The sequence below is a fragment of the Zalophus californianus genome, chromosome 14 (assembly GCF_009762305.2).
Source record: "Zalophus californianus isolate mZalCal1 chromosome 14, mZalCal1.pri.v2, whole genome shotgun sequence".
Lineage (NCBI taxonomy): Eukaryota > Metazoa > Chordata > Mammalia > Carnivora > Otariidae > Zalophus > Zalophus californianus.
The window spans coordinates 80,148,482-80,164,734 of NC_045608.1; the positions used below are offsets into that span (position 1 = coordinate 80,148,482).

Consider the following 16,253-nt stretch of genomic DNA (forward strand, 5'->3'; position numbering starts at 1 on the left):
ACATGCAGAACATTGTTAGATGAGCTAAAATAAACTCCTTCTACAGCTTGACCTTTGTTAAAGTAAAAGGAGGCCAGTGTGACCTTTGTTCTCCATGGTATGTTAGAAGAATCTCTTTTGGACTGTCCAGCCACTTGACTATTTCACACTTTCCCCACATTGGAGAAATCTCAAGTCTATAATTGTGTTGGATTTACATGTATAAAAGTTAAACGTGAGTAATCTCTGGAATGAACGAGCTGTCCAGCCTGCCTGTGTTACGTGACGTGGATTTGCGCTAACCAGGAGCTCTTAGAGGCACGCCTTAGGACAGAAAACACTTTACTCCGATGAGTTACAGAAAGAAGGAGAGTACACACATTCTAATGTTTTTTGTGTTGCTGTGCGTATTTTTTGTAGGCTTAGAATGTTAAAATTTCATTTCTAAATCCAAGCAGAGAAAAATTCTCCACTTTTCACTTGGTCCTGACACTTTCATCTAACGAGTCTTTGTAAAATGCCAATTCTGGCATTACCTCTATAGTGCGTTTTCCTGGGAATCTGAACTTAATAGAGAAAGCGGGTGTAATGCCTCTCTATCCGGCTATTGGGAGTGACGCTGCTGTGAAAAAATTATTTGTTCAAGTCCCTCCTTTTGCTCAAGTCCCTAGCTTCTCCACCTAGGAGTGGAATTGCGGAACCACGTGGTAACTCTGTTTAAGTATTTGAGGAACTGGTGTGCTGTCTTCCACAGTGGCTGTACTATTTTCCTTCCTACCGGGTAATGCACAAGGGTTCCGGTTTCTCCACATCCTCACCAATAGTTGTGCTCTGTGTTTTTGGAGAATAGCCATCTTAATGGGTGCGAAGCTGTATCTCAATTGTGATTTTGATTGGCATTTCCCTGATGAAAACTATTTTTGTTTTTTTTTTGCGTATTTTGTGTTTGTATTCGAAGGTGTTATTTTTAATTTATGAATCACGAATGAGCAGTGTAGAAAAATACTCTATAAAAATGGTTGACATATGCAGCTAAACTTCTTCCAATTAATACAAGAATTTGAGAGGATTACAGTGCTTTATATTGATTTTTGAAGTACTTACAGCAATGTTAGGCCAATGGTGTTTTATGACTTTGTGGTAAGTGATTATATGGTCTGGATTAGGATACAGGTAAATATGTTGTTGCTAGAAGAATTCTCACAGTCTACCTTTTTTAAATCATTAATATTGAAAATTGGTGAATGCCATCATGCTAAATGTTTTGGAAGTCGAATGTTGATGAAGAGCTCTGTGCTGTCCTTCTCATTAAGTGGTTCTGTTAGACAAGTGCTTATTTCCTTGGGTTTCTACAGGAAGACAAGCTATATATAAGGCTGAAGCTGAGCTCCCAGGAGTATCTGATGTGATGCTTTATTCCCAGAAATGGAGCTGTCAACGCGCAGCCCAAACCTATTGTCAGGCCAGCATGCGTGATTGGACAGCAGAACAAAATATTTTAAATTAGGATTCTTGGAAAGTGTTGGGTTTTCTGTTTGCTTCATTTCTAAATTGACACAATTTTTAAAAATTAATGTATATTATTTATTGCACATTTGTCAAATTGTAATTGTTGAAACTGGGGTGGTTTGTTCTGAGTAGTATTTTGAAATTCTGAACACGAAGGGGTAAGGTGTGTGTTGTGATAAAGAACAGTTCTAAGGCTGTTTTATTTTTTGGCTTAATCAGTGTGTTGTAGGAACAGCATCTGCAGGGTGCTGCTTCAGTTCTAGAGAGCTGTGTGTGAGATAAGCTGGCCCTTCCTGACTCCAGGCAGCAGTTCTCCTAGGAGTAAAACTTCCTCCAGTTTACTGAGGATAGTGATTGGCTGAGCAAACTCAGATTTAGAGCCCCCAGTTGCTATTAGGTGGTTTAACGTGACTAATGGTAAACCCGCTGTCCATACTCATTCTTGTTCAGAAAGATTTGGCAGGTATTGATGATGACCTTTTGTAAAACTTTTTCCTACCAAAGCATCTTGTTAGACCATCACTACAACTAAGTAGTGAATAAAAATTACAGTAATTAATGTAAAAAATAAAATTCCCATGTATGTGGGGGATTAGCTACCCTCTTTTATCTGTGTTCCTTTGATTCTGGTTCACTTTGGTTCAAATTGACATCACTGGGAATCCTGAGTAATAGTGTGCAATATGTCCCAAGAACACTGGGGCAGTAAATAATTGACAGCATATTACTGTGAAATGAAGATAAATATTGATATCAATAAATATTGATTCCTTTTCCTTGCTGGTGAATGCCCGTTTTGTGCCTTTCTGCCCTTCTAATCACCTATTTGATCTCTAAAAATTGCTGTTAAAATGGTCGCTGTTAAAAGTATAAGACTTTAATCTGGTTTATTTCGGTGGAGTTGACTCTTCTTAGTCCGTGGAGTAGATTAACATGTGCCCCTCTTTCTCATCTAGAATGATTCTGCTCATGGTGATTACACGCAAAGTAATGAGGCCAGTTTACTAGAACAAGCCCCAATACCTCACGATGGACTTCCTGTGGCACCTCATAGAACCCAGCGAGAAGGTACGTTTGTTTTTCGTAAACTTACAGGAGAAGGTTGCAGAGTGCTATTTACCTTGGGTAACTCTAATTCTTCTCTCTCTTTTTTGGAGTAGAGAAATCCTACAAGTCCTAGGTTTGGCTCAGGCACCAGCCCCCCACTTTTTGGAGTCTGCATCTGGGCTCCTGCTTTGCAACACTTGGCCTGTCCTGGCTTGTGCTTACTTGGTTCTGCCTTGCGGTTGGTTGTCTTAAATCAAGTTGCATACTGTCGGAGGGCAAAAACCTTAACATTTTCCCAGAGTATTTGGTGTAGAGTGCTTTATCTGGAGAATGTGCTCAGCATTTCCTGAAAAAAGAAATTTTACGGAAGTTCACTGGAAGAAAGTGAAGAAATTTCTTACAGGCCCATGCTTCCTGCAGTAATACAGATTTCAAGAGGGCTGGGGTAGGGGAAGTGAAAGGACATTTTCATCTGAAAAGAAAGGAGTTCAGATATCCACTTCTCTTCATATTCGGGCAGTCCATTATTAACCTGAGGGGAAAATTGAAATGGAAAACGTAGATGGCATCTGGGGAAAGTGTGGGCAGTAAGCATCACACTCGGTTATGGCAGCTTTGAATCAACATCCTTTTGCCTCCTTTCAGTCCCAACAATAGTCCCTTTTTGTGTAATACATTTTTCCTCGCAGGGGAAAAATAGGTATGCATGTTTAATGTTTTAAATAAAGTCTACATAATTACCTATTCCAGCCTATTCAAGACTATGAAACTACTTGACTCATAGCCTCCTTCAACCACACTCACTACACATGCGAGTGACCTGAAGCAGAGTTTGCTTTTACAATGCAGGTCCCTTTTTTTTCTTTTTAATAAAAAATTATTTTAGAAAAACAAAAAACTACATCAAAATGCTAACACCCGCAGGATGGTACTATAGATGATATTTCATGTTCTTTATTACTAAACAAATGCATGTGATCTCTGCTGCTTAGTTTTAGTTTATGAGGACTGCAGCGTCTCCCTTACTGGCCATCCCTCACCATATTCTTTTGTCTCGCTCATCTTGATTCTGAGAGATCATGGCAGGTAGAACGTAAAATCAAGGCTGGAGACATAGCCATATTCCCTTACCCCAGAATGCTGTAGTGGTCCCCTACCCTTAGCCCACTGATTCGCAGAAGTAGAGCTGCTTTGTATTTTCTGAACATAGGTTAGGTCAGATGGTTTTGATTAAATAGCACCATCCTTTATCATAATTTAATAGAAAAGGTTTTGAAGACGGTAGACCCTCCCTGCCCCGCTTTGGCCTTGGTTGTACTGCAGCAGTTTTGAGGAGTTCAGGCTTCCAACCTGGCTTTTGAGATTTTCTTTTGTTTCCGTCCTCAGCGTCTCTCACCCATTGAGGGGACATGATCCTAGAAGCGGGCCACCAGACACCATATATTTGGAAAGTTGGCACAGAATACTGGTAGCGGTACCTCCTTAGTCTGTTAGGAATGTCTGCTTTCCAGTGAATTTCTGTATCTTATGTTTCCTGCTTTCTCACTGCTCACCATCCATGATCTAGAACAATCTTAATTCCTCTGTCTACTTCTGTTACTTTGTGTATCCTCCTTCATCTATTTTAACTTCTTTCTCTCCAAGTAAATCCTTTCCTTTTCTTCGCCATCTCCCATCCCCTGAATTTAACAGTGACCTGAGCCTGTGGAGTCCCTGTCCTGACTCCCCTGTGACCTTTGTCATGTTCATGACTACCAGTCTCATTATTGCTTACCTCCCGTTTCTTCTGTTTGAGCAACAGTTTCTCTTGCTTTCTTCCTTTTTTTTTTTTTTTTCCTCCTCAAGTCCCTATATTATGGTTAGTAGACTGGCTCTTTTCAATTTGTAAAGATATTTACTTCCTGAAAGATGATATTTTTATTGAAGGGTGTGTTAAATGAGTAGTTCAGGAGTTTGTACATTTGCTTACTTCATTAACAAGCTGACATCTTACCTGGTTCAATTGAGAATTACTCATGTAACTTACGACCACTGTTTTATCTGTGTAATAGATTTGTGAAATTTTTTGTCATCGTGAACCTTTATAGTAAAGTTCATTCATAACGTTAAGTTTGTAATACCTTTATATGATATTACGGGTCATGTTGAGAACAACAATTTATAAATTCCCAATTGGAAAGAAATTTTTATCAGTTTTATATATTACTTTTGAAAGTTTTTTTTTTTCAGTTTAAACAAAAGCTAGATATTTTCTGGTTTACACCTACTATGCATAAAAACTTAAAGTGCTGTCTGTGGTAATTGGAGTAACAGCAGTTTTGAAGATGATCCTCTAGAAAAATAATCTTTACTGTAGGTGTATTTTATTTATTTATTGGTGCTTAAGAGGATGTTTGGAACTACTGAGGTACTCGGCATGCTGAACGGATATAGAAAAAAATTCACGGATGAGCGGCACATTGCTACACTTCTACACTTTTCGGTTTTATTTCATGATTTAAGACCAGTAGTAAAGATGAAGCTAAATAGCTTAATCGTTTAGCATTTGTCAGATTGGGTCACTGAAACCTGCATCTAGTCTCTGTAGAACGAGTCCACGTGTTTTCTTTCTTTCAGCCGTGCACATTGAGAAGATAATGTTGAAAGGAGTCCAGAGAAAAAGGGCTGACAAATACTGGGAGTACACCTTCAAAGTAAGCCCCTCTGCCCCCAACAGACGTGTCATGTACCGTGGTAAATGACTTTTTGGGAAAAATGAAAATTGATCTTTGGAAAAACTTACAGCAGGTTTGCTAATTTAAGAAAAAGCTGTACGTAGACATATGTTTGTCCTAATTAAGGGACTGTCCTGTTTTCAGTATGTGCTGCATGGTTTGCCAATATTTTAACTGTATCACGTTAAAGTTACTCTGACGATTTTATTAAAAAAAAAAAGAGCCTTCGATTTGAGGTGTAAGATGTATCTTTAAAAGTAAAAGTAAACGTTTTCACTAGTATTTTTTTAAATCCAGATCACGGGCGTTGTCTTTTCCTGGCATGGTTTCCCTGATATTTTTCTCCTCCTCTTCTTTGTCCACGAAGGCTGTTGGCCTTTGTTCCTTTGTCTTCCTCTCTCTGATTGCTTTCTTGTCACTCTGTCCTCAGATAGCTGTCTAATTAACCGTAGAGTCCAGCTTTGTCATTCCCCATGTCTCCTTTTTGCCTGTTGACTGTCATGCGGATTCCTTGTCCACGTCTTCCTTACTCCTCCCTGCTTGGGCTTCACTGTCTAGCCCTTTCTCCTAAGGTTGGACTGAGCGCCTTGAAGCCAAACGGACCGACGCCACGTTTCTGTGCTCCCTCACTTCAGTTCTTCCCCAAAGGTATTGCTTGCCAAACTTCAGCTCTACCTTTCTCATGAAGTCATTTCCGATCCTCCGGCAGGATGTGTTTCCATTCATTCAGGGTATCCTCCCGTCACCCGTTGCACAGAGTCTTCTATTTGGGTGACATGTTTTTCCTCTCCAGGAGGTTATTAGCTCATGGAGAGCAGGACTCTTCATCCTCTGTCATCCCACCGTATCCAACTTGCTTAGTACATTTGTTGAATGAATTTCAGAACTCTGGCTTCTGCTCTGTGGGGGAAGTAGCCTCAGTTTGCAAATTTTCAGTCCTTATCTCCACATATTTCACTGAACATTTTGATAACCCATGGCACAAGCCACTGTGCTCTCTTCATGGAGTTACACGAGTTCTCCTTTTGTTGCTGGAGCTCTTAGCTTGTTCCTTCCTCCAAGCCTTTGTCATCCCCCACTCTGGAACAGCCTTCCCCACGCCATGGCACAGCTCACACCCCTTCAGCTCCTGGGCTGGCTCACATGCTCCCTCCTGTGAGGTCTTTCTCGGCACCCTTCTGATGTGCTGTCCTGCTCCTGCACCATGCCCTGTTCATTTTCTCTGGAGCCCGGATCCCTGAGGGGACTTCTTCACTATTCCTTTGTTGTAATCTCTCTCATGCACCAGACCCTGAACCTCAGCCAGCAGAGACTTCGGCTGTCTTGTCCACTCCTGTGTCCCTCTCACTGAGAACAGTGTCTGACCCAAGTTAGCTGCTCAACGATCATTCAAATAATTAAAAATCATTTAAAAGATGTGCCAGTTAATAAGGATATTTGCTTTGAGGGTTGGTAGATACAATTTCATGTCTATTTTGAACTATCTGATTAATAATGGTATGACTAGCTGGTAAGACTTAGGTATTTGCCTAGTACAAGTTTTACTTTGCTCAAATAATTGTAAAGTAGAGATTATTAGCTGGCCGCCATCAAGTCCACTGAATTAAAAGCGTCCAAGAGGTAAAGTGGCATAACAGATTTTAGTCTGGCTCTTCTGCTTACTTAGGGTCAGATCTAAGTAAGTTACTCTTAGAGTTTTAGTTTCTCCATCTGAAAGTGGAGGTTGTCATACCTACCCCACCTACCATATAGAATTTTAAAGAATTGAGATAAAGGTGAAATCCCTTCATAAGCCATAAATCCCATAAAAATACAATGTAGTACTATCAAAGAGGGGCAGTAAACTCTAGTTATTTCTCTGAAGAATTTATATTTAGTAAGTTCCAGGAGATAGAATTTTTATCTTTCTTGGTATATAGATCTGTACCGTCAAAAGTGTCATTTTAGAGTCCAACTTTTCCTTTTTGAAAAATTACTAAAATGTAGCCTTATTTTAAAAGACAACTTTTTAACAAAACCGTGCAATTTGAAAGGAATTATTAAAAAGTTTTTTGAGTAGAATGTGTCAATGTACCGTTAAACGATTTTGAAGAAATTACGACAATGCCAGATTAACTTTATATTTCTAATTGTTAATCTTAATAAAATTTAAGTAAGGCCCTTTGTTTTACACATGGCTTTTTTGCAGCCGGTTTCCGCCTAAGAAATAACCATATAATATGTGTGTTTTTTTTTTAAATCAGGTAAACTGGTCTGATCTTTCAGTCACAACAGTAACAAAAACCCACCAAGAACTACAGGAATTTCTACTGAAGGTAAAAGTATAGATTTTGTTGTTAAAATGGTTTTTATGTAATATACAGAATCCAGAAACCTCGATATCAAAACAGACACCAGGAAGATGTAACCACATATGTAGAGGTTGACTTAGAACTCTTCCATGAACATCACCTGTAGAAAATGTCATGTTATTCTAAACCGAACTTTTCTTAATGTGACCAATATAAGGAAATGAAGGGTTTTCCACATTAAAAAAAAAAAGGAACTTTATTCCTAGTTCCTTGCCCAGGTATATATTAATGGTGGCTGCTTGCAAGGGTACTTCCGGTGAAAGGGTGCGTCTGCACGATGACAGGAGGCTTGTTAGCCTTGTTGTGTTCTTAGACCTAACAGCTCTTCAGCTTCCTCTGTGGACTTCCTTAAATCCATGTCCAATGGTTCATTCTTTGAGTTCCTGCTTCCCCCTTCCCTCCCTGCCCCTTCCCCCCCCCCCCCCCCCCGCCCAGCCGTGATAGACTCTCCAGAGTATTGAGAATAAGGGATAATGGAAACCTCTTACACAGACTTGCAGAGGTAAAAGGTGTCTTAGATCAGTTTGGTCAAACGCTTAGCCTGTTTCTTTTACACTAATTCTATTTTATTAAAGCGTGTATGGGTAGAGCTAAATATTAAAAGGAGGAAATGGGTTTAAATGGTTAACCAGTACCTTACTATTTCTCAATAAGCAAATATATTTTAAAATGTATTGCTAATAAGGAGATAGAAAGCCCAGAAGCAGGAAACATTCGCACTCCATTACTAACTTTTGGATGAAGCTGTGATGTAGTTATTGAACCTATAACATCAGAAATTTTCAGGACTGTGCTGGTTTCTAAGTTGTGTGCTTGTCACCATAAATATATTCTTTCAGATCATGTGGGTCTCCATTCTGAAAGCTGAAGGACACTCTTTGTCACCAGCTTGCAGAGCTTTGAGCCGCATGGTAGGTGCTGGCTCTAAGGAGGACATAGTGTGGTATGTTCTCACAGTGTTAGTCCGCTAACAGGGATAACTAATACCCAGGGACAACTTGAATATTTTCCTGCAGCTCATTTTAACCAACTGAGCCACCCAGGTGCCCATCCTGCCGCTTATTTTAAACTGGGCCCTCCTCGTTAAGGCCTAGAGCTCCTTCTGCCACTTCAAGATGGTGACCTAACTGCATGTAGAGATGGGGGGGGGGGGGTCGTGAATTTCCAGTTGCCAAAGGTGCTACGCATACGCCCTGTGTCAGCAGTCGACAGCGTGGTGAGGAAGGAGAGAGTGGTGGAAGGACTGGGCGCATGCGCACTGTCCTCCAGAGAAGCTCCCCAGAGAAACTAGCTCCTGGCTAACAGACAGTCTGCCTGTTAAAGAAACTAGGAAGGGCTGTCCCGCACCACCGCCACCCCTGCACTTTTAAAATCTCTTCTATTTATATCTGACTCCTCTGTCTCGGTAGAATAGATTTATCAAAGTTTAAGGGCAAGTTGTCGTGAACCGGTGTCTTACAGGTCAGAGAGCAACATGCTTCATTTTTCTTGCTCGCCTCGCCCTTTCCACAATGGCGTTCTAATGCCGGAGGGTAGGTTGCAGGGAGATAGAGCTGAGGCGGAAATGTCTTGCGGTATGGAGTCAGCACGGTGGGGGCCGGTGCTGCCGTGTGTCAAGGCCAGTTCCCTGATATGTTAGGGTGGGGGTGCTGCTACCAGCCTGTCCCGCGTTCTGCTGAGAGACTTCAACGGGAGAGCACATGACTGACCTCCAGCCTCGGGCCTGGCACCAGGCAGTCTCTCCTGTCGGGTTTCCCTAAGCTTCAGCTGGTTCTTCGTCTTGACCGATTTTTTTTTTTTTTTTTTTTTTTTTTTTGCAGTCGTACAATTTTTCTGAAAGCTTAAGTGCTTTAAAAAAATACCGCCCCCTATAATTAAGTCACTCTTCAGAATCATGGTAGTTAATGATCCCCCTGGTTAGTCAACTTTTGAATATAGAATTTTTCTCAAGTGGGACAGATGCCTTATCAAGTTACATGAAATAATTGGCAACGTTGTATGCTTCCAGAAACTACTTGCCTATTCTAAAACATCCTTTCCAGTTTGCCATATATCTTTTCTCCTTTTTACCTCCCTTTTAAAATCATCTACAAAAGTTAAGAGCAAAAGTGTCCTTTTGACAGCCGGTACATACTACCAGCCTTTAACTTTTGTAGATGCTGTTTAACTGCACTTGCCGTTTGCTGTGATGTGGAAGAGTGAATTTGAGGTCAGTGCTTTCAGATCCTTTTTTCCTGTGAAGAGCAGCCTCCATCCTCACATCCAGGCCCCCTTCCCCTGCTACTGCTGCTTAGAAGCTGCATCTCACACCTGTTTCTCACCGCGGGACTGGAAGCTCCACGGAGGCAGGGTTTTTGTTTCTTCTCTCACTGCTGTATCCCTAGTGCCTAACGCAGTACCTCGGGCAGGGATGGGCTTTGAATATTTGTTGATTGAAGGAATGAGGGATGACTGAGGAGAGTTAGAAAAACTAAATTGTATGATGGTTCTCCCCTAGGCCTCAATGTTTTAATTTTTTCTTAAGATTTTATTTGAGAGAGAGAGACAGACAGAGATAGTGACAGCGAGAGAGAGCACGAGCAGGGAGGAGAGGGAGAAGCAGACTCCCCGCTGAGCAGGGAGCCCCATGCGGGGCTCCATCCCAGGACCCCTGGGTCATGACCTGAACCGAAGGCAGACGTTTAACTGACTGAGCCACCCAGGTGCCCCAGGCCTCAGAGTTTTAAAGAGAAGCTTGTACTAGCGAGGAGAAATGCCTCCCAGCACTCAGCCTTCTGAACTGGGGCCCGGAGGTGGGGGGCTGGGTCCTGGAACGAAGACCAAGAGGTGAGGAAATTCAGAAGTGACTAGAATAGAAGAGACATGATTTAAAGCTGTATTTTTAGCAAATGTGCCTTCCTCTAGGGCTGGAAATAGTCCTTGGAAATTGAAGATAAAAACCACTTGAAAATAAAGCATTTTGCAAATACTGATGACTGCACATCCGCACTCTGCCTAATCACGTGAACAGTCACTGACTGGGTGAAAATGTACGTGCTCATGCCTTCCGGTGCTTAGAAGAGCCATCAGTGATTCCGTAGTGGAAACAGACTTCTCCATTGAAGCTGGCTTTCTTTGGCTGTGTACAGATGTTCAGGAAATACCTTGTGTAAAATGGGTCATATGAAATATGCCTAGTGTCCTTAATCTGTATTAAAATAATAAATATTGAAATAGTCATTTCTTTGTTTGGGAAATGTGTAGATTCAGGAGTTGTTTCTTCCTGTTAGTGATCAGAGGACATGCTCTCCACAGCAGGTGTGTGGAGTGCGAGCAGGGCCTTCAGCCTTACCAGGTTATAAAAGAACCAGGAAGAACTTCATTCTGACAAACCATCTTGGTTCCATAGTCTCACTCCCTAAAATTAGTAATACTTTATGCTGTCTTTGTTAAATTTTCCGTTTCTGAATTGTTGACTCAAAATGTGTATTTGTTAAAAGCATACTTGCTTTGGATTCTCTGGTTAGAGATCAGTATGTAAATTGACAGTTTGTGTAGATTGTTCTATTTCTGCAGCTCCTTAGATACTGTGTTGATGGTTGTGTTAATGGTTCTCCTCTTAATTTTAGTGAAAGTGCCAGTAATTCAGGAGTTCATTGCAAAGGCTAGTTATCAGAAGTCAAATTTAAAACTTCGAATGCTTGAAAGACCTGGGAAGTTAATTTTATAAATTTTTTATTAGGAATTTTTTTTAAAAGATTTTATTTATTTGACAGAGAGACAGCGAGAGAGGGAACACAAGCAGGGGGAGTGGGAGAGGGAGAAGCAGGTTTTCCGCGGAGCAGGGAGCCCGATGCGGGGCTCGATCCCAGAACCCCGGGATTATGACCTGAGCCGAAGGCAGACGCTTAATGACTGAGCCACCCAGGCGCCCCTGATTTATTAGGAATTTTAAAAAGTAAGCTTAGTTAATAAACAAAACGACTTAAAATTTTGTTTTTAAAGAAAACCTTTCTTGGCCAAGTGATTTTTTTTTTTTTTTTTTTTTTTTTTTTTTGGTGGTTTCTGGTACATCGCTCTGAGGGCACAACAACCATCATGTGGAGGGAAAGGTTACTCACCCTTCAATTAGTGATTTTTATGTGAGCAAGACTGAGAGTTTTCACCCCATCTTTCACACCCAGTTCTTTATTTGGTGCGTCGCGCTGGTAGTCTGACATTGCCTGAGATTCAGATGTGAAACAAGGCACAAAGGTGATGACTAATGGCGGGGATAACACTTCTCAGAATACTACTTGAGGATTCAAATAATCGTAGCTACACTATGCAAAATGTTATTCCATTTAGCTTTGGTGTGGATGTGACTTTCATGTGGCATGTGGCAAGCAGAACAGGAGTGGTGTGCGGGTGTGTCCTAGAAGCATGCTGGATGCCGCTGGGTCGGTCTGCACCGTCGCAGAGCCCTGAGGTGTGCCCAGAAGGCAGAAGACTGTGTCCTAGTAGAAAAATCGATGCTGTTTCCATGAAGATTGAGAGAAGGAACTGCTTTGGGACGATGGCTGAGCAAGAGACATTTATCTTCCTTTTATGCCTCTGGTTTGTAACCTCCTTAGCAGTAAGTGAAGAACTTAACATTGGCCTTGCTGTTTTCCTTTTCTAGCTCCCCAAGGAAGTGTCTTCAGAGACTTTTGACAAGACCATCTTAAGAGCCCTGAATCAGGGTTCGTTGAAAAGGGAAGAACGGCGACATCCTGACCTAGAGCCCATCCTAAGGTAACAATTCAGTGACACTGTCACAGCGGTGTCACAGACAAGATCATGGGCAGCGGAGGACTTAGAGTGGAGTTCAAGGGAGATCACAGAGATATTTTTCTATGGAGTACTTTTTTTTTTTATCCATATGTTATTTGGGTCTAGGCTCACACTAGGAAACCTCAAACTAATTACTTTGATCATTGGACTCTTTGGCTCTCTGATGTCATAAATGCTTGCTTCTAAACTATGCCAACATTCTGTGAATTTCCTGTTTTCTCCATAAAATCTTTATTGAAAGAGTTCCTTGTCCAAGAGCTCAACTTTAGAGATGTTTTCTGTTTTAAGTTGTCAAGTAAGAAGATTAGGCTAATGGGTTGGAAAGTAAAAGGAAATGAACGCTTCTGAAGACCTGCTCTTCTGTAGGTGGTGAAGTTACAGTGGTGACTGCTTGGGCGTGGTGGGTCAGCTCCCAGCACGTGCTGCGTGCCCGTGGAGTGAGGAAGAGATAAAGATACGGGCAAGTGGAGTAAGGGTGGCACAGGGGCCCTGTGTGGGCAGGGTGGGTGTGGATGTGGGTAAATAGACTCATTTCATGATGGGAAGTTGAGGGATCTCTTGCCTAATGGCTTATATTTTTTCCTAAAGTAAGAGTTTGCTTAACAGTGGCTACTTTGAGGGTGGGGGACCAAATGTTTGAGAGAAGGGACTTACAGTGGTTGTGTGGGGATGTGGAGAACAGCCTGGCCAGGGTGTGGAGTCCACTTGAGATTGAATATCAGTAAGTTAGAGTGATACCGGTCTGTCCTGCTGTGTGGAGTTTTTAAAAAAAATCTTTGCAGCATTTCAGGTTCAAGTGTTAGGCAAGCAGATGGTTGGACAAGGACTTTCTTGGATGTGATGAAAGGACACTGGGGCAAAGGAATTTAGGGAAGAGCGTGCAGTGTTTAAAAACGGACAGATTCCTGGAGTGAGGCTAGGTGAGTCGGACGGGAGCGTGAACCACAGTTGAAGAATTAGGCGTCATGGGAGAAAGCAAGTCATGAAGCAGATCGGAGTGTGAAATGTCTGGGATTAGGGAGTTCGGAGGTGGAGACATTCCTTGTGATTGTCAGAAGTTGGGGTGTAGTTTCGGTAATTGTTTAATTGTTCCACTCACCCCTCTGTGAGGGCTTTCCTTTAGGAGAGAGAAATCAAGGTGGTCATGGCCAAGGAGACAAGTGCTGTGTTACTGGAAACGTGCAGTTATTAATAAGTAAACTCAGGAAGAGCAGTGTTGGAACATAGATGGCCTAGAGCCAGGGCTTGAGTGGGACTTCCTGTCTGCCCTCCAAACCTGAGCCGGCCCCGTTTGTGGAGTAGCCTTGCTGAGGCAGAGAGCGGGATGTCAGTTGGTATCATGGTCCCCCCAGCCAGGGGGGAGCCACTGTTCTCAGGATGGGGCGGGGCTGGGAAGATGGGGTGAATGTTTGCTCCTCGATGGAGAGAAGCAGAAATCTGGGAGGGAGGGTGTGTTCATTGAGTGACAAGATCCAGGATAGAGCAGAGACGGAGAAAATCACTGGGGAAAAGGCAGCCAAGCAAAGATCCCAGTGTTGGCTGGTCACCCATGTGGAGTTCGAAGTCCCCTGAAGACCAGGAGTGGAGCAGACAGTGAGGCAGGGGCCAAACTGAGTATGAATGTGGAAGCGTGACCCGGTGGCAGGTGTGTGACTAAAACCAGAGGGCGGAGCAGCTGAAAGCAGCTTCACGGGAGTGCCCCCAGCCTCGCAGCCCTCGTGATAGGAGGGCAGAGGAGCACCCCCACCCGAACAGGCTCGCAGGGTTTTAGTCCAAGTAAGGGGGTGCAGAGCTGTTCATTGCAGAGCCTGGCTATTTGGGGCCTCTCAGAGTGCCCAGCGGGAGGGTTCAGAGACAGTGGTCACCGAGCATTCCAGGGATGAGACTGGTGAGGTTGGGTGATGATGGTGAGGGAGAGTTGGTTGAATTCCTGGGTCCCCTGTGCTACTCAGAAGTCAGTGGGCTTATGCATCCTTGGGGATATTGTTAAGGTGCAGGTTCTTACTCGATAGCACTGGAGTGGACACAGTCCTACGATTTAGTAGGCTGTAGGAGATGCTCATGGTCCATGGAGCACACGTTGAGTAGCAGGCCTTAGAGGGGGGTGAGCACTCAGACCGCTGCCTCTGAAGTGGCTCAGGAGGGAGCTTCTAGCTGTGATCCTGAGGGGTGGAAGGATGTCTGGAGCATGAACCTGGTGGTCGGCACTGGAGGACGTAGTGAGGATGCCAGCCAGTAGCCTCTGGGGTGTGGTGAGCGGCAGAGTGTGCGTCTTCAGGACGTCTCCAGGAGGAAGTCAGTGCATGCTCTCACCCTGTCCGTGCTGGCTTCAGGGTGTGCTCTGCTCCCAGCCGGGTGATGCTGGCTGCGAGGCCTCCGATTCAAACCAAGGTCTTTACCTTGCCTGAGGTCATGTGGCTGACCAGTAGTAGACTCAAAGGTCTATTGCATACTGTTCCAATTTAGAGGGATAAAATATAATAAAATCTTATTCAGTATATTTGTATACAAAGTGCTCCATATAAGAGTTGCTCAATTTATTTAGGTAGTTTGGGGCTTTCTTGATAAATCTGACAGATGTTCAATATAGAACATTTGGGAAATACAGGAAAGGTAATGAAAAGATGACAGTTACTCAGAGAACTATTTTTGACATTTTAATTTTTCCTTTCAGTTTTTTGTTTTGCCTGTAATATTAAATAGGCAGTTTTATATCCTATCTTCCTTCTCAAATTATAGGCATTTTATATTTAATTCTTCAAGATTATTTTGAATGGCTACAGAATATGTCCCATCTGGCTGTGTAATCCTTTGACTCTTTGTTTTTGGGAAGAAAGACAATTTTCTGGGCTTCCCCCCACCCCCCAAAAAATACAGCTTTGACCATTTTTGTACCTAAAAAATTTTCCAGATTCGTGAGTTACCACTGAAGAGAGATTCTTTGAAATTGATTTACTGATTTATGATCCTCTTTTTGTGTCCCTGATAATACATGTATTATTATTTTTCTTATGGAAAAGTTATGTAAATAGCAGTATATACTGTTAGTGTTTGAATTTACTTGCTTATTGGCTAGCTTTGAGTATCATTTAAAAGCCTTATTTGATAGGAGAATAATTATCTCACTGGCTTAATGCTCATTTCCTTTATTCGTGAAATTCAGTATCTTTCTGTAAGTTTAGCCATTTGTATATTTCATAAGATCATCTGTCCTTTACCAGTTTATCCTTGTGGGTTTTAGTGTTTTTAGATTTTTCACAGCTTTCCTTTAGTAATATGATATTTCTCAGTGATGATTTTTTAGATGAAGATTAAAATGCTATGTTAGGTCTATATGTCTTTGTTTCTGTGTTTTGGTTTATCTCTTTTTATCTCTTCATGAATACAAAGTCATTCCCAGATTATTTGTTAAATGTTAGGTACATCTCTCTAGCCATATGGGGAAAAATTTAGGCTAGAACCATATGTCATTCCTTACATCAAAATTAACTCTAGTTGGCCCAGAGATTTAAATGTAAGAAAGAAAACGTGAAATTATAGTATGTGTATAAAAGATTTTTCAGAGTATCACACAATACCCAGAAACCATTAAAAGTGGAAATTCAAATACTCAGAAATCAAATTTCTGCATGATGTAAAGAAGAAAATATAAACAGAGAAGACAGACCTCAAATTCAAGAAAAAATACTTGCAATAATTTCTTTCTCATTAAAAAAAACCTCCTAAAAGTAAGTAATAAAAACTAATAGTCGGAAGTAGGGAGAAAAATGGGAGCATATTTGAAGAAATAGCACAGAGAAACTGAATTTCAGGTGTCATTTTAACATATGAAAAGCTGCTCATAATCAGAAATGCAAATTAA

The 16,253-nt window shown here is 41.9% G+C and overlaps 1 protein-coding gene across 6 annotated transcripts in view; it reads left to right on the top strand.

The window, feature by feature from the left end:
- ZCCHC2 (zinc finger CCHC-type containing 2) overlaps positions 1–16,253 on the top strand; it is a 64,759-nt gene that overhangs the window by 12,174 nt on the left and 36,332 nt on the right. For all 6 annotated transcript variants that reach the window (XR_004819592.1, XR_004819591.1, XR_004819593.1 and 3 more), the window contains exons 2-5: positions 2,445–2,556; positions 5,152–5,228; positions 7,493–7,564; positions 12,240–12,352. Coding sequence is in view for 2 of the 6 variants with exons in the window: in XM_035723910.1 (XP_035579803.1) it covers positions 2,445–2,556; positions 5,152–5,228; positions 7,493–7,564; positions 12,240–12,352 (374 nt within the window). In the remaining 4 variants the exon portion in view is untranslated. The remainder of the gene's footprint in view (positions 1–2,444; positions 2,557–5,151; positions 5,229–7,492; positions 7,565–12,239; positions 12,353–16,253) is intronic.